Source organism: Euprymna scolopes, chromosome 6, assembly GCF_053919585.1.
Source record: "Euprymna scolopes isolate OS-2025 chromosome 6, ASM5391958v1, whole genome shotgun sequence".
Taxonomy (NCBI): Eukaryota; Metazoa; Mollusca; class Cephalopoda; order Sepiida; family Sepiolidae; genus Euprymna; species Euprymna scolopes.
The window spans coordinates 129,742,683-129,767,682 of record NC_136487.1 but is presented as its reverse complement, the minus strand read 5'-3'; the positions used below and the strand labels follow the sequence as shown (position 1 = coordinate 129,767,682).

The following is a 25,000-nucleotide window of genomic DNA, read 5'->3' as shown; positions in this document are numbered from 1 at the left end:
GTTAACTTTGACCCCCATGATGACGTCTTAACATTTATTGTTTGGGGCTCAAATCAAGTTATTAAGTTAGATCCATGTCCAGCGAACCTATATCTAAAATTTCAAGTGTTTAGGCCCAAAATTGGAGGAGGAGTTGGGTAGAGTTACCAAAGGTCAAATCGTTAAACTTCTACCCCTTAACAGCCCAATTTCTGACCGCAAACGGATTACATAGATTTTCCCAAATCCCCCTACTCTGTATATCAAATTTCGAGTCTGTAGACTGAAAATTGACAGAGTTATTGTGTAGGGAGATGTACACAGACAGCCACACACACACACACACAGGCAGACAGACAGACACTTTCACTTTTATAGATATATAGATATAGATAGATATATCTCAGTGCTTGAGAAGTAATGGAACAGCTTTGCAGGCTCATTGATTTAGCAGTAAAACAAAACGCTGTGCCATGCTGGAGTAAAAAAGTTGTGAAAACAGTTTCAAGATTGTAGCAGATTTGTAAGGAAAAACTGTGTCTAACCTTGGCCCAAAAGGACTGGTTGGTTCAGTAAAGCCTGCTGTTGCGATTCAAGATTTGTTATTCATCAGTGATCAGACAAACGTTAATAGTTATTGTCCAAGAGCGTCAGAATAATACTATAGAGAGTTTTTTTTTAGCTTGTCTAATTACAGATGCGTAATGACCCATGTTTTCTTAAATCGCTGTGAACATATTGAAACTTAGAACTTTTGTTAAATGTGTAAGTCCATACATGGAAATTCCTCCGGCCGTTAGTCAAACAAAGAGAAAAAAGTAAAGCTTAAAAATGCTTAACTAACGCCCCTCTCTTTGCAAAGTTTATGTGCCAACTTTATTTTTCATCTTGTTTGTCCAGAAATATTGATTTCATTTATATCAAAAGCGCTGCTTGAATTGATCTGTCTCCTTCGCAGTGAGAGACTTGCGGAAGCTTACTTTGGGAAAAGACTGACACGGAAAAAGAGAGAAAAAGACATAAAAGGAAGAAGAACAAGGAGTATATATATTTATATGTATATACACATATAAATATATATTTGCAAATGCGTACGAAATGACGTCACTGTATGGATAAAGAAAAACTAGAAAAAAAAAGTATGTGTGTAACAGGAGAGCATGTTGAGGCGCGCGTTTAGGAGCACGTTCGAAACGAAGTTCGAGAGAACAAGCGTCAGAGAAGATGATAATGTTAGAGATGTGGATGACGTTCGAGAAGACAGACGCCAAGTAAAAGGAGCACGATCACGTTTTATTCCGGAAAGTACCTGGGAATAAATGTCGTTGTTACAACACGAAAAACAGAGTTCGAGTTATTTTTTGTCTTGGTTTTCTTTTGCGACGTAAACTGCATACAACGTGTTGGGTCTACGTGCTTACAACTTTTCAGCTCTTCACACAATACAATACCTTGACATATACTGCCTACAACGCATCCTACATATCCACCTCGCCGGCCAAATCATGAACAGCACTACCTGTACACAATGAAACATTACAAACATCACAGGCACACACACACACACACACACACACACACACACATATATATATATATATATATATATAGAATTATGTATATTTCTCTATATGTCTGTATATATTCTTTGTTCGCATATATATACACATATATACACACACACATATATATATACACATATATATATATATATATATATATATATATATATGTTTATATATGTGTGTGCATTATACATTCCATTAAAATCACAGAAATTTGTTGTAATAAAGAAATTGTGTATATATTACTACGACTCATCATATAATACAGTTCAGTAAATGTTTTTAATTTGTTTCCAAAAACATAATACAAACAATCGTTTCTGCCCATTTTCAAATATTCTTTTGACAAGAAACTAAAAATGTTTACAAAAGGTTTCATCAGGAAGATGCTTGAGATATCGGCGGTGCAAAAAAAAAAAGAAAGAAAAAAGAAAACCATTTCAGAACACGACCTGCGCATGTAACCGAATACACACATGTTTTTTTTATGAAAGAAATAGATTTGAGCATGATTAAATATCAGTTTCTTTTTATTGAGCTTTAAGTAAAAGGTAAATTGCACGAGAGAAAATAGATTCGAAAAATGTTTTCCTATTTCAATTGTCTTATTGTTATTATATCTAGAAGGCCGCCAGACGTTACCCGGTCGTAAAATACGCATAAATATTATATTTCAATTGCTACAGAAACTGAGATATGTACATGGGAGTATATTGTTTTTTTTTCTAAACAGTTACCGTCTTGCAAAAAAAAAAAAACTCGAACTGAGACCGAAGCCAAAACCTAAAGACAGTGCGTCAAGTACGATAACCATTAGGCCATCTTGATGAGAATGGTATACTAGAAATGGTGCAAGCTGGCTTCTTAAAAAAATCTTCAGGGAGACTTGTCGGAATTTTTTTATAAGGGCGCCTCGGGCAGTTTAGCAATCAATTGACTCATCTTCGAAACAAAAAAGCAATGTCTGAGTTGTAGGTGGAACTCTTAAGACTACTAAGAACGAAATACTATAGCTCGGAAGATAAAAGGCCATCTTAATAACCAAGTTTTTATAGGGCTGATTGTCGGAGAAACATACTTAACTGGTATACATACCGTCTGAAATAGAATATGAAAATATTTTAATACCATAGCGTTGGAGAGGGGGATGCTTCTATAAAGATGGAAACAGGAGTATTTTTTCAATAAAGAATTACAAAGTGATTCTATAAAAATAGAGACGAGAGCGCCCTATAAAAACGGAAAGGGAAGTGATTCTATAAAATAGAAACAAGAAGATTTTATAAAAATTTAGATTGAAGTGATTCTATGAAAATAGAAGCGAAAAGTTTTATAAAATGAAAACATGGGTACTTCTATAATAATAGAGACGACAGATTTCTATGAAAATGAAGACGCGAGTTATCCTATAAAAATAGAAACGAGAGGGTTCTATAAAAATAGAGACGGCAGTGATCCTATAAAAATAGAAACGAAAAAGCTCTATAAAAATGAAGACCCGATTGATTCTATGAAAATAGAAACGAAAGGTTTCTATTATGATGGAGACTGGAGTTATTCTATAAAAATAGAAACGGGACGGCTCTATAAAAATGGTGACAGGACTGTTTCTATAATTAATATATATAAGAGGTTTTAATAAAAGTAGAAACTGGAGTAATTCTATAAAAATAGAAACAAGAGGGTTCTATAAAAATGGGAACAGGATTAAGTCTATAACAATAAAGATATAATAAAAATATAAACGAGAGGTTTCTATAAAAATAGAAAGAGGAGGGATTCTATAAAAATGAAAACGACAGGGTTCTAGAAAAACGGAACGGGATTGATTATATAAAAATGGAGTGAGTGATTCTGTGGCAATAGAAACGAGATGGCGATGGGAGATATTCTCTTAAAATCGAAACGACAGGGTTTCATAAAAATGGAGACGGAAGTGATTCCATAAAAATTGAAACAAGAATATTCTGTGAAAATGGAAAAAGGATTAATTTTATTATAATTGAGACTGAAGTGATTATATAAAAAAATAAAAGAGTAGGTTCTATAAGAATTGAGACGGAAGTTATTCTTTAGAAATAGAATCCAGAGAGTTCTTTAAAAATGGATACCGAAGTGATTCGATCTACAAATAGAAACGAGAGTTTCTATAAACATGGAAAAGGGTGAAATTCTATAAAAATGGAGACGAGAGTGATTCTATAGAAATAGAAACGAGAGAGTTTCTATAAACATTGAAACAGGAATAATTCTATAAAAATAGACATTGAAATGATTATGTAAAAATAGAAAGGAGAGGGTTCCATAAAATGGAGACGGGACTTATTCTATGAAAATAGAAACGAGATTCTATAAAAACGAAAACAGTAGCAATTCTATAAAACTGGAGACTGAAGTGATTCTATAAAAATAGGAACGAGAGGTTCCATATAAAAATGGAGACGGGAGATATCTTTTTTTTAAAAATAGCAACGATACGGTTCTATTAAACTAGAGACGGGAATGATTCTATGAAAATAGATACGAGAGGGTTCTATAAAAATGGAGACTGAAGTAAGTATATAAAAATAGAAACGAGAGGGTTCTATTAAAATGGAAACAGGAGTGATTCAATAAAAGTACTCCTTTTGAACTCTATTTTCACAGTTTTTACCAATTTTGATTAGGATTATTTATCTAGATGTTATATCTGATTTAGTCATAATAAACACATTCTTCGAAGTTTATTAGTTTTAGATAATGTCCAAATCAAACGTCCATTGTTTTATTAGTAATCATAATATCTCAGAATTGAACTATTAATTTTTCTAGATACTAGTTCACACCTGTTCCTGTATCGATCATGATACAGTGCCTGCGTATATCAATTTTCATCTTTACCTAACTTCTATATCTTCATAGCTAGCACGACAAAAAGTGTCTATGAATACGTGGAAAATCTACACATAAGAGAACAAGCATTAATATTACAATATTATTAAGATTAATGCATCTACACATTGTTTTTATTTGCGCAAACTATTAAAAACTGTGTTTGTAAAAGAACATCGATTTGAACTAATTTCGAATAGCATATATGTTTACTATTTTGCTCTTTCTAGATTTTTTTTTTCACATAAAAACTTACCATGTGCCTTACTCTACCTTAGTGTAGATGAATATTAATAGGGACTAGATCAAGGTGAATAGGCGCAAAATAAATTTTATTAAAAAAAACAATGGCCGCGTAAGTTTGTCACACATGTGAATCGTAAATAAATATTTTGTTAGTCGTTATGGGATTTCATAAAATCAAATATATGCTGGATGCGCTATCTATAAATAATATTATTTATAGAATATACTAGCAAAAAGATCTGATGCTGCATGGGATTAAATAAAGTTCACTTCTATGTGCGTTTTTTTTTTCTAGTATTCAAAAACCATATATTTTTTGTGTGTGTATATACTGCCCCTTTTTCCTCGTTTTATTCCAAAATATAGATCCCGGTCCTGGATATGACCTTAAACTATATCCGATGGTGAGTCCTCAGCTTGCGGGCTTTGGGGAGTGTGGAGCCACCCTTTAATTGGCATTGCTCCCAGATCCACTCCGATCCGGATTGGTAGTAGCTGTTAGGGTCCCAACTATGGGTTAAATAGAAACCGACTTGAAAAAAAAACAAATATACTCTATTAAAACAAATTTACTTCAAAATCACTGGATTCGCCATTAAATAACCTGAAAAGGATTGATATGTCGTAAAACAAAAACAACTACCCAAATATAGATCCAATAAATGAAATATTGAAAGCTCTCATAGTTAGGGTCTTGTCCATATCGTATACATTTATTACAATCGAAAAAATGAATTTGAAGTTTTAAGAGGGGTCGGTCCTTATGGAGGCCTTAGAAGTAGGAGCACGTAGATATTCGGAATATACAAGATAACAATCAGATTAAAGAACACTTCCATTGTCTTCCTCAGAAAATTATATACATCTTTTAAATGTTATGAAAATAATATATATTTGAAATTATAAAAAAAGAATGATCGGAGCCCATACCTGCATTAGGTTATAAATGGTTCTTAGAGATTTGGAACCACTTCCATTGTCTTCCCCATGAAATCTCATACAAATGATTTTAATTTCATATTCAAATAATATATTTGAAATTTTTGAGGGGTTATTTTCTCCTGTCGGCGTACACTTAAAAACACAGGAGTACGTCCACTGTATTTCCCGGTAGATTATACATTAGAATACACCTTTAAATATTATGCAGGTGCTCTAACCTTTCTTTTTATAGAGAACATACTAACTTCACATATACGTACATACATACAGGCATTATGTGTTCGACACTGATATTTATTTTCATAATTGGTTACGAATGTATACAATAATGTACAGACAGTATACCAACGTCGACTCAGCAGGTCACGAGTCGTCTATTATCTTTGAATAAATTAAATCATCATTTTGTTCGTCCCTCGTATTTTATGTATACACATATACTATTGTATGGATATATATTATATTATGTAAGCGAGATAAGACACTGCATTTCATTTCCTCTGATGATATAGCCATTGTTGAAAATCCATGGATTAAGGAAATTAAAATAACCCCTTCTATATATTCTTTTGTCAAGCAATAAATTCTTAAATCGAATATATGTCTCTATATGTTGTTTTTGCAGAATTTAAAATTGAACCACGAAACGTATTATATTATGTATATATTTTCAATATTTACTTAAACAGTGAACAGCATTTGAATAAATCTAGGTAGTAATCTATAATATGTTTATGGTAATCAGTTTACACAGAGGCGTCTTTATTCCATTTCCGTTAGGAATCGTGGCTTATAGAACTTAACGTTATAAACCTGCAGTATACTGCAGGTATGAGAGATGGCTTATCCTCTGTTTATTACTAGTTTCTTGAAATGTGCTAAGCATTGGTGTTAGTGTTTATTCTTCATTTCCCATTGAAAAACTCAATCATGTTTTTTACTGCAAAAAAGAACAAACGAAAACATTTTGTCTCTGAAAGAAAACAAAAAAACAAAACCATCTGCCTAAATATTTGCAAATATTCAGGATTTGACGCATAAAGGATATTACCCAAATGACTTGATATGCCATAAAAACGAAACAACTAAACCAAATAGCATAAATGAATATTTTAAGATATAAAGAACTTGAACTGTAAATTCTTTTAGCAAAATCAGAAGATTTGGCAGTAAAAAAAAAAAAGGATTATTTGCCGTAAAATGAAACAGAAAAACCAAACCAATCTTTTGTTCATTACGTTGTTTAAAATATTTTGTTTTTAATAAATGTCGTGTTCATAAAACACTGGCTCACGTATGATCTCATCGAAGTGTTAGCGACGACACCCGTGTTGTCACCCAGAAGCCAGTTGTACCAGTTGTTTGTGGCGACATGGATCCAATTACAGTTGAAGCATCAAATGTTACAACAACGTGTTAGCTATGAGTAGACATAACGGAAGACACATTTGTGACATTTTTGCGAGCTTTCACACATGTCAGAGCAACTATCATTTATTCCACTCTTGAGTCATAGTAACATTACATAAGATTAAACAGGTTATTTAATCATTTAAGATCCCATAATAGAAGTATGTATCTCTATAAAACGAAAGCTTTTCTGATTCCATAAATTCAGTTGAACCGAACATATTTTAACACACCGGTTGAAATATAATGTTTTTACTGTTTGGACGAAATTTTAGCCTAAAAGCTTGTACTTTGTAATACTTAAACCTGATTTCTAATTTCTTAACACAACGGCACCAGTGACGTAATGGATCAAATACTAAAGTAAAATTCAATTCTAAGAGACACTCTTCTGTGTGTTAAGGTTCGATCTTCAGTGCGGGTGGTACGAAAATGATAATTGCGAATTACTCAAACTTCTACCCGGTCATGGCTGGCAAAACGGAGACATGTTATTCTCATGGATAACATAAGGGGTTACGTTCGAAATTCCACGTAGAATCCTGAGATTCAGAGTTCGCTAAGATATAGCCGAAGAAGGCCAAAGGTTATATCAGCCAACAAAAATGCGGAAATGGCACTCAAGATGAGAACAGTTATTCGAATAATCTATATATTAATACGATATCCCGTGTGTTATTTTCTGTCACGCCTACATCTTTTTTCTTCCGAATGACTGTCGTTTAATTGTTATGAACTTCCATTTCTTGTAATAAATAGTTCTACCATGAATTCTTTATAAGGTTTGGTTTCGGATTAAACATTGGCTAAAAACATTAATTTCTTCACCTTCAACTGGGCACTTTTAAACAAAGAGGGTGGATTTTCGCCGATATTTTCGAAAGTCATCCCCTCTTTTCGATTGTCTAGCCTTAATCTAAACCTACGTCACTTCCGGTTTGGCGGTGGTCGTAACAGCAAAGACGCCAAGTTTTCCCCGTTCTTTTCCTCCTTCGCGATACGGATTCGAGCCTGTCTTCCTTTTTTTTCTCTCAACATACATCTCCAAAAACCCGGGCAACCACGGGCTGAAATGCTAGTATATATATATATATATATATATATATATATATATATATATATATATATATATATATATATATATATATATATATATATATAAGTAAAGGACGTCACGATATTGTAGAATTAAATTTACAATATTTGATTAAATACAAGGAATACGAGATAATTGTGAAAAAATTCCTTATTCCATGAAGTTTCAAAGACAGGCTCATTTCCTCAAAAGAAAAAAAAACTTTAGAAAAAGGAATATATAGATAAATATCTATTCTTGCTGGTAAACCTAATTTTTGAAAATTGTAGAGAAAAAAGAAAATATACTCAGCAATATCCAATAATTTTGGTTGCAGATATCCAGTGAGAAAAAAAGGTTTTATTGGGTATGGCAATTGGTATATAATTGGTATATATATATATATATATATATATATATATATATATATATATATATATATATATATATATATGGCTAACTGAAATCTCAATAGAAGAGGAGCATATGAAAACGATAAACAACCACAGAATTCGCGCATAAGCCTGAGGAGTCCTAGAGTGGATGAAACGCGGAATATTCAATGTAGCTTAATCGTCATATATATTTTATAAATTACTAACTAGCTCTACCTACGTATTGAGCACTTTTGAAGTAAATACTTAAGTTTACGCATAAATCTATACTTTCGTATATTAATTTTATGTGAGTAAATTAAGTAGTTATATATATATATATATATTTATATATATATATGTGTGATTTTTTAATTTATTAATTAATTTAATCACATAAATTAATACATGAAAGTATAAATTTATGCGTAAATTTTAAGCATTTACTGCAACAGTGCTCAATACGTAGGTAGAGCTAGGTAGTAAGTTATAATATATATATTATATATATATATATATATATATATATATATATATATATATATATATATATATATATATATATATATTCCAGGTAGAAAGATATCCAAAACTTAAGAATAATTGAATTTCAATCAGGGTCGTTGATAGTGCTCAATGAAATAGAGCAAATTATATTTTATTTATTCATTATGTAAATACAGTCATATCTTGCACAGCATTTCAATCATATTTGATTTCATCAAGCAAAAAAAAAACTAACTACTATTTGATGAGCTCTAATTTTAAACTTATTAAGATATAATATAAAGAAAGAAATATCCAATCCGATACAACTGAAAAAAAGTCAACGTTAATTTCAAAACAAAAGATATAAACAAAATAATTAATTTAAAAAAAAATTAAAATAAAATAAAAGAATAATAATTGAACGAAAGACGTCGTGTTTTATTGATGGACAGGATGATCGAATTTAGTTAAACTGTTTTTCTATAGTTAAAACATTTTTAAATGACTTGAAATATAATAATTATGTTACTATAGTCGTCCAACACCATCCCAACCGTTTTCACTTCTGCATTTTCATTTTCTTCCACTTTGTGTATTCATGCCCTCCCTCTATATCATTATATTACCCCTCTCTTCTTATCACTCCCTTTAACTTTTCCCTAAAACTATCTTTTAAAGCCCCCTGTTCTTCAACGGAAATTTGATTTTTGTAATTTATTTTAACTCATGAAACTTTAATCTTGCTTTATGCCAGTTATGGCATTTTTTTCTCTCCTCAAAATTTGAAAAGGTCTCGATCCTTTTTAATTTTTGTATTTTAATTTTTCTTTCCTGAAGAAATCAAATACGATTGAAACGGTCTGCACATCGTAGCAAGATATGACTGTATTTACATAAATAATAATAATAATAATAATAATAATAATAATAATAATAATAATAATATATATATATATAGTGTATTTAGGCAGCATGTTTTCGTTCAGACAAGTATTGTTGAGTAGCTGTAAGTGTTCTTGTAATGTTTCAATTTTTTCTCGGTCGAATCTGTGCAAGAACGTTCCATAGTTGTATTGCTCAATCTGCTTTTTTTCTTTTTAGTTGTTTCTTTTTTGCAAGTACTTTCAACTGAGTTTCATCAGTCGTCTTCCGGCAGTTTTTGATTATTGTTCGTTTAATATCTGGAGGCTTTTATACGTTTCAGTTAAAATTATATTTAAATTTTTGGAACTATGATGCGTCTCATGTGTAAAAATATACGTTTTAAACGTTATGAACGTGCATTATATATATATATATATATATATATATATATATATATATATAATGCTCGTTCATAACGTTTAAAACGTAGGGTTATTCCTTTTTCCGATCTTGTTGGATATCTTTTCTATTAGCCGAGCGATCTTTTTAATTTCGGCAGCCATATAATATAGAATGGTGCCCCGAAGTTGTTGGTCGGCCATATACTTCTAAAGCGTTTCCTATTTTCTGACGACAATCGGATGCTCGATAGAAAACGCTTGAGAAAAATATGACCGACTAGCAAATTCTGGACGCTATTCTATATAATATGCTTGCCGAAATTAAAAAGGCCGCTCGGCAAATAGAAAAGATAACAAACAAGATTGGAAAAAGGAATAAGTCTGTCGTGTTCAATCAAACGTGATATATATATATATATATATATATATATATGTGTGTGTGTGTGTGTGTGTGTGTGTGTACATGGCAATCAGTTTTTTAATTTAGCACTTTTTTCGGCATTTGTTCTATGACAACTGTAACTATTATTTAGGCTAAAATGTATAAATATATATGTGTGTGTGTTTGTGTGTTTGTGTATTTGTTAATACACAGAAACCACTAGCAATAACGTAAAATATAATACTTACGATGTTAGACTTAAATAATTAAGCTAATAAGAACAATTTCGGTGAAATGGGTGATTGTAGGAGTAGATGTTAGCATTAGAGAAAAATGCTCTTGACCTTCTCTGGCTGTTAGAATAAGTTGCTTGGTAGGAAAAAGGTGAGAAATTTTAATTAGAATTTAATGGATTCTTTTTTGTCATTAAACAAATTATTTTTACTTTCATTACGCGTCCGGAAATTCATCTGTTAAAACCGTCTATGCAATCTCCACAAGAAACTTGTCTCTGTATAAAGAATGAATAGAAGGGCTGTACGCGATTTTTAATTAAATAAACGACGTATTTTCTTTTATGTTTTAATTCATCGCTTTTGCGATAACTACTAAATAAAGCATGTTTAATTCCAGCAGAACATCTCAGCGTTTCCTTTTGTTCCTCTTCTTGTTGAAAGGCAACAGTTAATAAGATTCTCAACTTAATTCATGTCGTTTACGCTCAAGTATTTTTACAAGCTTTAACATGAATGATGCTTAATTTTCATTAAAAAGCTAATGTGATTACATTTGATTACAGAAGTATTTCTTGCCTGAGCTGAGATCAAACCCAACGGGCGAAAGTTGAACAATGCTCGTTGATCCACTTACCTGCTACCTCCTGCTACTTGACTGATTAGATCATGGATATCTCGCGAGCAACAATGTCGACTGAAGATAATCTGCAAAGATACAAAATTTATAAATATCATGAGGTTCAAAACGAGGCAATTTCATCAACTAAAAATCTTGCACTAAAATTATAACTTTAAATAGCAAACCGTTTCTTTTTATCATGTCGATTCAAAGGATCTGCTTGTTTGTACAAGGGCAATTTAAACCATTGTAATGTATTGTATGCAAATTGGTATTACTTAAATACGCCACCATGATTAATGTATTATCTCTGATTATAAATACATTATTCTTTCTTTTTTTTCTTTTTTCTTTTTTTTTGGGCAATATGGTTTCATGTTAATCCGAAAACCACCTTCTTTAGTCAACAGAAAGAGAATAATCTTTTATCATGATAATACTCAAATCTCACGAAAATCTCTTAAAATCTGGTAGAGAATTCTTGTCCCGTCCTACATATTCTCCTTGCGTATCACCCTCGGATTATCACTTATTTCGAGAATTAAGAAGCCATTCAGATGGCCTAAAGTTGGCATAACGAGGGAGGATTGAAAAGCTAAAGAATTTTACAGACGGGACATTACACACACACACACACACACACACATACATATATATATATATATTAAGATATATTAATATATATATATATATATACATACATATATATTTCTTTAGAATTATATTTTCTTGTAGTATATATACCAATCCTTATTTAAGAAGCTCAATGTAATTAAAGAGTAATATAGAGAATAAATGACAAAAATTTATATTCCAAAATTCATAATGTTGACCATCTTATAATTTATTACTTAAATTCAGTTGACTTATACAATTCTTGACAGTGCTGTTTTGTAGTGCAAAATCTATCACTTAATTATTATACTGATTGATATAATCATTATACTGATTGATATAACAATTTAGTGATTGATTTTGCGCTACGAAACAGATACTGTCAAGAATTGTATAAGTCAACTGAATTTAAGGAAATAAATTATAAGATGGTTAACATCATGAATTTTGGAATATAACTTTTTGTCATTTATTTTCTCTCTCTCTCTCTCTCTCTCTCTCTCTCTATATATATATATATATATATATATATATATATATATATATATATATATATATATATACAGCACTGTAGTAAAGCAACGATGGGCCTGGCAACTACTCGATGAATGACTATTAGGAATACTTAGCGGTGCATGTATTGCGTCTGAGTGTAGGAATTTTCATATTAGTATCTGGGGGACGGGGCGTTCACAAAACCACTGGTGGAGATGCACCTTCAGTCTTTGTAATGAAATGCATATAGCAGGAAAACTAATGGGAAACCAGAGCCCAACTGTTTGCTCTGTTTGACTCAGTGTAGCATGTTAGGATGATCATAGACAAACCTTCACCATCATTAACACATTATCTGTGTGGTTTTTGAATAACTTGGTATGTTGAAATCAAAACGACAATCCATTACACACACACACACGCACACACACATACACACAAATATATATATATATATATATATATATATATATATATATATATATATATATATATATATACTAGCAAAAGTGACCATCGTTGACTGGGTTCAAAAACAGACTACAGAAAATGGACTCTTATTTATGAAGGTATAATAGGTTATGAAAAGGAAGGGTTGTAAAGAGTTAGCTTGGAATTTGGGGGTATCAAAACAAAAGCAAAACATGATGAAAGTAAAAATAAAATAGATAAATTCCATAATTTATTATACTGTTCATACTGAAACACTTATCACAATATTCGGTGGATCTATATTAAAAAACCTTGTTAAACTTTGTGACATATTTCCATTCTATGGAGGTAAGGCGCGAACGAACATCCCATAATTTTATTATACCATATTTCTTCAAACTGAAACATAATTATCAAAGTATACTTATACACAGAGATATGAAAAGTCTTTATTAAAGTGTGTGCCTATTTCCATTCTATGGAGGCCAGGCGCGAACGCAGACCCCACAATTTTTTTTATTTTATTATCCCAATTTAAGTTAAAACATACTTATCAAAGTATTCTTATATACATCTATATAAAAAAAAATTGTAAACGTTTTTTTTTTTAATTTTTTTTTTATTTCCATACTTTGTGGACCAGGCACGAACGCAGAACTCACAATTTTAATGAACCACCGTTCTGCCAGATCAAACATACCCATTCATGTGTCTCGATACATCTTCTATCATTATATGTAATCAGTTTTTAAAAATAGTCAACCATATAGGAGCCTAATCTGACCAGACACACACACACATTTAGCTTTATATTATATATATATATATATATATATATATATATATATATATATATATATATATATATAGCTAGTAGAGTTTAGTTTCCTAGAAGTACATCCAATGAAACAAGATATGTCTACAAAAATAGTGCTCAATGAGTGAACAGAGCCGGTATATTAATTTTATTTATACAAACATTAATGGCTACATATGTGCATACATGTTTCTGTAATCACCCACGTTGAGGGATTACGTCTTCAGGCCAAGAATTACCGTCGAAGCGTTCTCTTCAGAAAGTATTCAAAGTGTAAAATATTTAAAATATATTTAAAATGTATTCAGAATGAATAAAAGCATTTTCGCAGTTCATTTAAGGGACGTGTTTCCCAGCGGTAGGAATGTCTATAAATGATTCTAAAGGTCTTCACGGGTGTGTTCCACCCCTTTCCTTGCTTATTGGGGGTCAGACCATGGTCATTGCTGTCTTTGGTATTCCCTCTCTCTTGAGTTACTTTCGACGGTAATTCTTGGCCTGGAGACGTAATCCCCCAACGTGGGTGATTACAGAAACATGTATGCACATATGTAGCCATTAATGTTTGTATAAATAAAATTAATGTATATATATACATATATATATATATATATATATATATATATATATATATATATATATACATATATGGGCAGGTTCGTATCTCCCGACCGACTGTAATCGTAAAACCCTTCTCTAATGATTCCCGAAAAAATGAAGTACTAGTATTTGTAGGTATTTAAAAATTATTACAATAATAATTATGTCAGCCTCTTTAAGAACTCGGTTCTTATTAGTGAACACATTTAAGTTGAAATGTAAGTCGGTCACCTAGGCTCGCATGTACAGATCATGATGTTAAACTCATTAAATCAATATGGACGGCGTCTCGACATTTAAAAATAAATGTTTAAATTTCAACGAAATTTCTTGCTGTTAAAGTTGGCCGTGTGATTTTTTTCCTTGCTAATGGAGTCAGAGATGACTTCCTAGCCGGTTACTAATCTCCCGACCGGTGGTAATCGTAACACCCTGCATTGATGATTCATGAAAAGATGTAACACTGTCGGTAGGTATTGAAAAAATATTATATTAATAATTACGTCATCCGCTTTCAGAAAAATTATTATAGTAATATATGTGTGTGTGTGGGTGTATGTGTGTGTGTGTGTGTGTGTGTGTGTGTGTGTTTAAATAAGAAAGGTTACCAACAATTGGTATGTTTTTTATAACATTATTTTATTCCGTGTTTTGATTTTTCATTTTAAAAATATTATATTTAGATCATTGTAATAATGTTTTTAAATCATTGAAATAGTTTTTTTACGCGTGTCAGACGTTCTGTGAAGCGTTCTCTTCAGAAAGTATTCAAAGTGTAAAATATTTAAAATATATTTAAAATGTGTTCAGAATGCATAAAAGCATTTTCTCAGTTCATTTAAGGGACATGTTTCCCAGCGATGGGAATGTCTATAAATGATTCTAAAGGTCTTCACGGGTGTGTTCTACCCCTTCCCTTGCTTATTGGGGGTCAGACCATGGTCATTGCTGTCTTTGGTATTCCCTCTCTCTTTTCTCCTTTTACTACTTTTTAAAAAACTTTTTTTAATTACTTGGGTGGAAGTGAGGGCCGCGTTGGTATGTGGTTAAATGGGTGCGTAAGGGAGTGTGTGTGTGTGTGTATGTGTGTGTGTGTGTGTGTGTGTTTCCTTGCATTGGTTTGTAGAATGTATGTTATATGCCTAATAGTTTTATAATATTATAAATTTTTATGCTTTCCTAAGAAAACAAATGTGATAGAAGTTCGTTTTTAATGTGGGGGATCAGCTTCTCTGAACAGGGATAATTGGTAGGGATGTTTACATTTCATTTTGATTTTGCTTTTTTGAATTTTAGTTTCTTTCTATTGTGATTTTTGTTTTAATCTTAGTCGAATGGGGCATTCATATTATTATGTTTGTTTAAATAAAAAAGCTTATTTGTAAATAGACATAGGGGATTTTCTAATGTTCCTATTTATTTGTCTCCCCATGTGGGTAGGGTCGGATCTAGAATGAGAATTATCCCAATCAAGAATTTTCTCCTCCCCTGACTGAGGGTAGGAGGAGTGGTGCAGTGTGTGAACAGATACTACACTATGGTTCTAGGTATTTTTAGTGCTGTAGGTTTCGGGGTAAGTTCGTATTGTTTAATGTGTTATACTTGAGATAGGGGTGCTGTGCCTATGTGTGGCTGAATGCTTGTGTGTGTGTGTGTGTGTGTGTGTGTTTTAATGTATTGGTTCTGATTTATGTGTGGGTGTGTACATGTATAGGAATGTGCATGCGGGTGTGCTTTGCATTTCATTTGTTTGTGTGTTGATATTAAGTGCTGTTTAATTCGGGAGTGAATCTCACTATGAATTCTTTTTTCTGTGTAAGTAAATAAAAGTAATTGTCTGTTTGGAAGATTGGCATTATTTTGAAGCTATTTCTAATGCATGTATGCACGTTAGGGACTTCCAAAATTCACCACAGAATTACCCCATCCTATATGTAACTTTATTATAAATTAATATTATCAGTATAACGTTTTACCATTTAAAAGAAGAAGGGCAAAATAAAAAAGTAATCATTTTTTTTCATCGAACGAAAATAATGAAATTGCGAGACGAAAATCGTGTTTAAATAATTGGCGCTTTAAAATAATGCTCCCATGTAGTAGACATTCCGAACGTGAAAACATACTCGTATTTATTTTATTTAAATCTAGCAAAAACCAACTAATGGTCAGATTTTCGTGAAATTTTCGATACTTATCCATTTTAGAATGAAAGTATATTTAAAATGCAGTTTTCGTAAAATATACGAGGGGAAACATTTTTTAGTGCGCCCCCCCATATTTATTTTTTCGGAATTCAAACAAAATATATTTAAATCTATCGAAATTCCTATTTATTATGAAACATAAGAGTTCAAATAAGTAAAAAATATTTATTTTAAAAAAATTTAAATGAACATACTGAACAAATATTTACCTTGAAGTTGCAATTAAAAAATTGTTATAAACTTAATATTATTGTTTTTTTTAATAGCGTTTTCTTCGAATAAATATATACTATAATAAGTTGAATTGCCAAGAAAAAGAAACTTCGTAAACATTAATTCATTTTTAAAAGATTAAAACGATTAAAATTCAATTATTTCAAAATGTTCCGTTTCAACATAGATTTTTAATTAATTGTGTTTAAATTTTGTTTTTAATATTAAGTTTCATATACACATGATTCTTGTCAGCTATTTTATCGCCAGATTAAAACCAATTTGAAAATATTATTGCACAAATATTAAGCATTTTTAAGCCCCCCCCCCTCATATTTTGTTTGTCTCTTTTTACCGAACAGAATATGAAACTCCATGGGTAACCAAATGAACATTTAGTAAAAACCGTATTTCATATTTAATATACAAATGTTTATAATATTATTAATCATTAAACTGTGTAAATCTTAAAACCTAACAAAATTATAACAAAGATTAATTTTTAATTGCAGTTTGAAGAAGATAAACAAAGGTTTAAAAAATCATTAAGTCGCTTCTGCTTTTCCATAGTGCGTATAGTTAACACAAATCTGACGTCAGGGAAACATGCGGTCCATTTTTCACAATCGTTTGGCAGACCCTAATGCACGTGTTTTGAAACATAGAGGTGTCTGTTATCTGCAATTTTAATGTTGCTCTTATGTAAGGGCACTCTATTGCTGAGGTTTTTGGTGGCGCCTATGTAAGATTTGTTGCATGCTGTGCATCTTAGTGCATACACTACATTTCTGGAGGTACAGTTTAGGTCCTTTTTTATTTTGAATGTTTGTGCTGGATCTTTGAATGTGCATGTGTTTCCTTCTATCATTATGTCACAAACTCCACATCGGTGTTTATTGCATTTTGTGACTCCTTTTGTAGTGTATTGAACGAGTTTAGAGGAGGTTAAGATGTGTTTTAAGTTTTTGGGGTTGGCGTTTGCTTTTTATTATTTTTGTTGTTTTAAGTATGTGGTCTAGTTTATCGCTTTGACTGAAAAGGATAAGGTTTTTCGTTATCTGTGTAAATAGTTCTGGGTTGTTTGTGTTGTGTGTGGAGACGTATGCTTGAATTTGTTCTTTGTTGTGTTTTGGGAGGTTTCTTAGTTGGTCTACTGGGATTTTTTCTGTATTAGATATAGGTGGATATCCTCTTTTCCGCGGGGTTATTTGCTGTTCATTTAGTCGAGTCGAACGGAGGTGTCTGTCTGTGACTATGGTGAAGACACTACGTGCACAGGAGTAGCGTATGGTTTTTAGACAGTTTTTTGGGATGGTGGCTTTTGAAGTGGAGGTATTGCGTAGTATCTGTGGATTTGTGGTAGATTTTATGTTGTTATTTTTAATTGTTACTAGGATGTCTAGAAAAGGTAGTTCTGTGGGGTTCTGTTCTAGCGTGAAGTTTATTTTGGGGTGTAGGTTTATATAATTGTGTATATATACACATATATATATGTGTGTGTGTGTGTGTGTGTGTGCGTGTTTGTGTGTATGTGTAACCCCTCTATAAACTCTCTTTATCTATAATGCTTACTTTTATTGAACTGATAAATAGAACTCATATATTCCTAAATATTTTTAATGTATCTTAAATTAATTGTGTACATGTGTGTGTGTGTGTTCGCGCGCGGCTGTGTGTAGGGTTATTTAATTATAAACCAAGCTGTTTTTTAATAATGTTTTTATTTTCCATAACTTTCGTGGTGACACATTAATAGCCGTCGTATGTTGTATCATTTTACTCCGTATACGATACGTGTACAGTTTTATGTATATTATTAGTACGTACTTGAATGCGAATAGCTGAAACGCATTTAAAATGAATTTATTCAACTCTAGGTGCACTTCGTTTTACGTTACCTTTCGACAACGCATAATGTAATCATTGAATCTAAGCAATTAAACCAACCGGGTTTTTTTCTCTACTTTAATTTGCTTTAACGCTTCCCGCTATTTAATTAGCAATTCTCAAGAAAGTATGCAAAAAGCAATCAATCATATTCATAGTAATCTATATCAAATTTCTCTTAGTCTGTCCGTCTGTTCGTTCCATTTTTCTCGGAATTTATTGAGCTGATATGGCTGAAACTATGATGGACATATGATAAGGTGCAGCCAGCTAAGTATACTTGTATTTCTTCAATGCACTGTTAGAGATTAATATGGATTGTTATTTTCTTTCGTTCCACTTTATCCTGGCAACTACTAGTCCTATCTACCTGAAATTTTGTGCGGACGTTCAGTATGACGAAGTGCAGCGAACTAAGTATTAAGGTATACGCCTTATTCATAGTAAGATTTTTTGTGGAAAAATGTATATTAATAACTTTAAAGTCCAATGTCAACAAGTATTTGTTTATAAACTGTCTTTTTAAGTTAGCAATTTTGTTTATATTGTTGACCATTTTAAATCTTTGCATAATATTTTTCATCCATAATATAAAAGCGAAACTGTGTGTGTGTGTGTGCATTATTTTTTCGTCTGTCCGCCAAAGGCTTTTTTGGTGGGGGTCGGTCGAGGAGGTGACTATGTCTTAGTACTTTTTATATACTGTCTAGATTATAATATGTCCGATTTACGTAACGACGTCGTAAATATCTTTTATTTCAGTGACTTTTATGCAACAAAATTCGCGCTGTGATTTCATTTTCCCTACTCCTCCTCCTCCTCCTCCTACTACTACTACTACTAATAATAATAATAATACTAATAATAATAATAATAATACTATGGCGGTATGTTTGTCCTAGAAACCCACACGTTGACGTTCAACCTCCTGCTTTTTTAAACGTTTATTTTCAGCTCTTCTCAGTTCCTTGCCCTCGTAACGTCGTGCTAAGTCATCAGGCTATTCACCTCAAGGCTTAGGGTTCGAGCCTACCTCCCTCCCGAAACGTCTTTTTTCTTTTCACCCGGGCAACGCCGGGCACCCTCGCTAGTCATACAATAAATCCAGTTGACTAACATTTCTTCTTGTGCTAGATTTGGCATTTTCCAAATATATTTTTCACACTATTAAACATGTTCATCTGGCGCGTGCACGTATTTGCTCGGAAGAATAAAGAATTCCGTACGTTTCTAGGCACCGATAATCACGGAATTCCATTCCTTTAAAGACTTTAAAGAATGGAAACATATTGACAGTTCTTCAAACGGCTGAGGTCAAGTGGATTTGTCAAAACAATGCAAAACAATGTTATTAGTTGTTAAAACCGCTGTAATCCGAATTAAACACAATCCCTTGGTTTGTTGCGTGGTGGAGGTCGTAAAGAGTGTCGGCCCGGTCAGCTGTACTCGGCCATGTGAATTCTGTTATGTATAAAGTTAGGAATTCTTTTTACATTATGCCCAAGGAGGAAATATTTGTAGTTGGTGTACCACTCCGGATGTGTCAACAATAATCTACGCACGGACAAATGCTAATTTTATAAAGATATAGTATACTGGATGTTGCGAAAAGTTGTCTCGGTTGGTTAAGGAAAAGCTGCTGTGAATATATTAGGTACACCTATAATATTTTAATAACAAAATTGCCCTTAATACATACGAGGAACGTTATGTTCTCACACTTTATAGTCGCTTCTTTTCATCGTTGCCGTTTCGTCTAGTCTAGCAGTAGAAATAAATTTCTTTTCGTAAAGAAAGTGGACATAAGGAGACGTTCGCTGGGATTTTCCCTCGAGTTTTAATAAGAGAAAATTGACTCAGGAGAGAAAGAGACTTATGTTCTCTTGGCTCATTATTTACTTCTTAACTTTCTAGCTCATATGAAATAAGTGACGCACGCGGGCAGATATCTAGGTAACATTCCGCTTAGATTATTTCTATCTTATTGGTCGTATCTCATTCGCACGGCTTCCATGGAGAGGCTGATTTTAGCATTTTAGTTTTTTCTCAGAACGTAAACCTGATGTCGTTCGCCATTGTGTTTTTTCTACCGTTTGATCTGTTGCTCTCTGTCTTTTTATGGCATTCCTCTCATGGAGCGCTTTTGTTTTGCAAATTGCAGTTATCCTCACATGCTTAGTGTGACATATGTCAAAATTAACATTAGTTAATTTAATCGCCATCGACGTATAGTCTTTTATACGTTACACGCCGATACTTTTGCTGATCAATGAACTTTGACATGGTTAATACTCTTAAATAAACGGGTATTTTAACACACGGGATTGGAATTGTCCTAGAAAATAACAAAGAAAAATATGAAACCTTGTTTTTAGTATGAGGCATCTTAGAAATTCGTTAATATGCTAAAATCCTATAAAAGTTCCCAATTAAATCAATCATACATTAAAACTATAGAGCAAAACTATAAAAAAATAGTTTAGAATATGAAGCTTAAAAATTGATGGTCTATATAGTCCCGAAAGGTTGTCGATTGCGATTTACAAAACAAACCAGAAATAGCCGAAGCAGTTTATGAGCTGAAAGACAAAAAAAGACATAAAAATAAAAAATAGTTAGGCTTTTTACGGTATTTTTATAGCTGTCGCTCCAGACACACTCCAGACACGGCGTGAAGCCACTTTGATACTCTAACTTAACATCTAAATCTGACCCCCAAGATCGCCACGGGCATGGAATATGTGCCTACATTAAAGATGACTTTCCGTGTGGCAGGGATATCTCCAGAGAATACCCTAATCTACCTTATATGTGCTTCCGGGTTGCACTTGCTTACACCACCGCATTTATATTTGCCCTCTATCGCCCCCACAACAGCGGAGTTACTGTCTTTAAGAGTATATCAGAGAAAATTGACCACATCCTGTCTGCTCATCCTTCGGCTAACATTCACATTTGCGGTGACTTCAATGTCCATAATGTGGAATGGCTGACCCACTCAAATAAGACTGATGATGAGGGGAGGTTCTGTCATGATTTTGCCATTGCCTATGACCTCACTCAGATTGTTCGCGAGCCCACCCGTGTGCACGATACTACCGGTCAATACGCAAGCCTTCTAGAGCTTTTTCTCTCTACTTCCCCTGAGCTATGCTCATATTCCGTTCTATCTCCTCTGGGATCCTCCGACCACTGCGTCGTATCAGTTAAGATAAAAATGAAATATAATAAATCTACAGGCGTACCTCTCCACCGTACTGTATACCGATACTCTATGGCGGACTGGGATAGCTTCCGTACATTCATATCTGATCTACCTCTCCATTCCATGTTTAAAAAGGATGTGTCCTCTATAGTATCAGACCTGGCCGAATGGTTACTTGTAGGCATAGACCAATTCATACCACCTAAAAAACTTCCAACAAAAACCTAACAGACAGCCATGATTCTCCCCTGAATGTGCTGCTGCCATCGCGCACAGAAATCACTTTTTCCATAGCTACCAACGTAATAGATGTACTGAGACTAAAGCTGCTTTAAGGACTGCCAGCAACCACTGTAAAAGAGTAATAAAAAATGCAAGAGACCTATGTGCTCAATCCGTTAAATCCAAAGTAGCTGAGCAGCGGCTTGGTTCCCACCAGTTCTGGCAAATAGCAAATAGGATCCTGAACAGAAACGTGCGTTCTATCCCAACCATTATCAATGGACCAGAGGTCATCTCGACAGCATCCGACAAGGCCAAACTATTTGCCAAAAATTTGCGGCAAATTCTACCTTGTGCGACGAAGGCCATCAACTCCCCATATTCCCTCCTATAACAGACAACACGCTATGCAACATACAAATATCTGTGCGTGAGGTCGCCAATCTAATCAAGAACCTTGACTACAGTAAAGCAACTGGTCCTGACGGCATTCCAGTTATAGTGTTAAAAAAATTACAACCAGAACTTGCCCCTATACTCACAAAACTGTTTAAGTGTTGCCTTAAGAAGTGCTTTCCAACACCCTGGAAAACCTCATCAGTATGCCCTGTATTTAAGAATTCAGGTGATAAGTCATCTCCCTCTCAGTACAGACCAATAAGTCTCCTGTGTGTCACGAGTAAGTTTCTGGAATCCACAATAAATAGAGAAGTAGTCAACAACCTCAGCAGAAATAACATTCTTAGCGACACGCAATATGGTTTCCGTTCTGCCAGATCTACAGATGTGCTAACGGTTATATCTCATAGGATTAGACAATCTCTCGACAAAGGCTTCATTTCTAGGGCAATCACTCTTGACATATCAAAGGCCTTCGATAAGGTTTGGCAGAAAGGCCTACTACACAAGATTTCCAGCTACGGTATAACTGGAAATGTTTTCTCGATTATTAAATCATTTCTCTCTGATAGACTCCTAAGAGTAGTGGTTGATGGGCAGAAATCAGAGGCCCACAGTATTAATGGTGGAGTCCCTCAGGGGTCCATACTGGGACCAACTCTCTTCCTGATCTACATCAATGATCTCCCAAAACACATACTAAAATCTTTCGTTTACATCTATGCTGATGACACGACTATCTATGGCAACACATCAAAGGCCGTAAATGATAATGTTCTCTCTAATTCTCTCTCCTCTGATCTTGAGCACGTGGTACAGTGGGGAAAGAGGTGTCTGATTACTTTTAATGCATCTAAGACCTAGCTCCTATCTCTACATCATAAAAGCTATGATCCCCATCTGGCATCAATTGAAATGAATGGCTCTCGTCTTGTGGAGGTCCCATGTTTTGATAAGCTTCTGGGTTTGACCTATATTCCTGATCTTAAATGGAACACATACATCAAGTCTGTGGCCAAGGTCACTGGTAAAATGGTGGGATCCTTCTACCGCTCCAGAAGATATCTCACTAATGATGCAATTCTCTATCTGTATAAAAGCCAAGTACGTCCAAAGATTAAGTACTGCTGCCATATCTGGGCAGGAGCTGCTAAAAACAGCCTATCCTACCTTGACAGAGTACAAAATAGACTTCGTGGCTTGGTGGGGGATGCCCTTTTCTCTTCCCTGCAACCTCTTTCCAACGAAGCGAGCCTGTCTTTGTTCTATTGTTATTTCCATGGCGAGTGCTCGTTTGAACTCCATTCTCTGGTCCCCCTCGCCAATCTTTTTCAAAAAACACCCGACTAGCTGAAACCACCGTCAATAATTTTCCCCACTCCTTATCTGTGCCTCAATCAAAACGTAGATTCCATGAACAAAGCTTCTTTCTTAGAACTGCACGCCTGTGGAACTCTGTTCCGCTTGCCTGTTTCCCTTCCGACTTCAACCTGGATGTCTTCAAGTCCAACACAAACAAATTCCTGATTAACCGCCCCCCTAAGTAATGACACCTTATCAATTCTCAAATACTATTGCTACACTATCCCATTGATTACTGAACACACAATAACCCTTATCCCCGAGTGGCCATTGGGCCTTGATAAGTGGTGAACTCCATGTAAAAAAAAACTTGATATAGTAAGTAACTAATTACAATAATAAAAAGGAAATGTTAATAGAAACAATTCAAGACAAAACAAACTTGAAAGAGACCCCTACCAACTGTGTTTAATCCCCTAGATTCAAAACAGGCTATTCAAAAGCCTAAGCGATCCTTGATTTCAATAAGCAAGCGAGGGGTTACAAAGCTGGCTGACAAAAAAGATAAAGATACAGTTGATGTTTAATCAGAGTTAGAGTTAGGCTTTAAAATTCATTTGCAACATCGCCTCAAAAAACAAAGTATTAGTTTATATATCAGTAACGTTTTAAACAAGATAAAGGCATCACTTTTTGTAGCACATATATATTGAATAATGTTTTGGTGGCACACATTCATTTGCATATGTGGATAGTAATTACACATAAATAGGAAGACTCAGTTAGTCTGAGTGTGTGTTCACCAGAAGCCACCGAAGGCAGTCGAGATAAGATATGTTTCTCCAGCAAAGACTCTCTTATTTGACACCATTATGTAAATATCCTGTAAATATACCTTTTCCTAATACACTTCTTATTTGATCTACCTTTGTTTGTTGAGTCGTCATTTGTATTGCTTTCTACGTTACTTGTTTCAACCTGCAAACTTAACAAATACTAAGCGTTGTATGTGGAATTACGGTGTCATCTCGCTTCAAAAAACACATGTATTTTGATTGATCTGTGAATAATTGTATATTTCTTCATTAACGAGGCTTTCAAACAGTGGAGATACTTATAAAATCTAACTGCTCAAGCATATCAAATACTAGGC

General features: G+C 33.4%; 1 protein-coding gene across 4 annotated transcripts in view; it reads right to left on the bottom strand.

The window, feature by feature from the left end:
• LOC145277958 (high affinity cGMP-specific 3',5'-cyclic phosphodiesterase 9A-like) overlaps window positions 1–25,000 on the bottom strand; it is a 466,702-nt gene that overhangs the window by 199,189 nt on the left and 242,513 nt on the right. For all 4 annotated transcript variants that reach the window (XM_080130080.1, XM_080130079.1, XM_080130081.1 and 1 more), the window contains exon 2: window positions 11,469–11,539. In XM_080130080.1, the coding sequence (XP_079986206.1) occupies window positions 11,469–11,539 (71 nt within the window). The remainder of the gene's footprint in view (window positions 1–11,468; window positions 11,540–25,000) is intronic.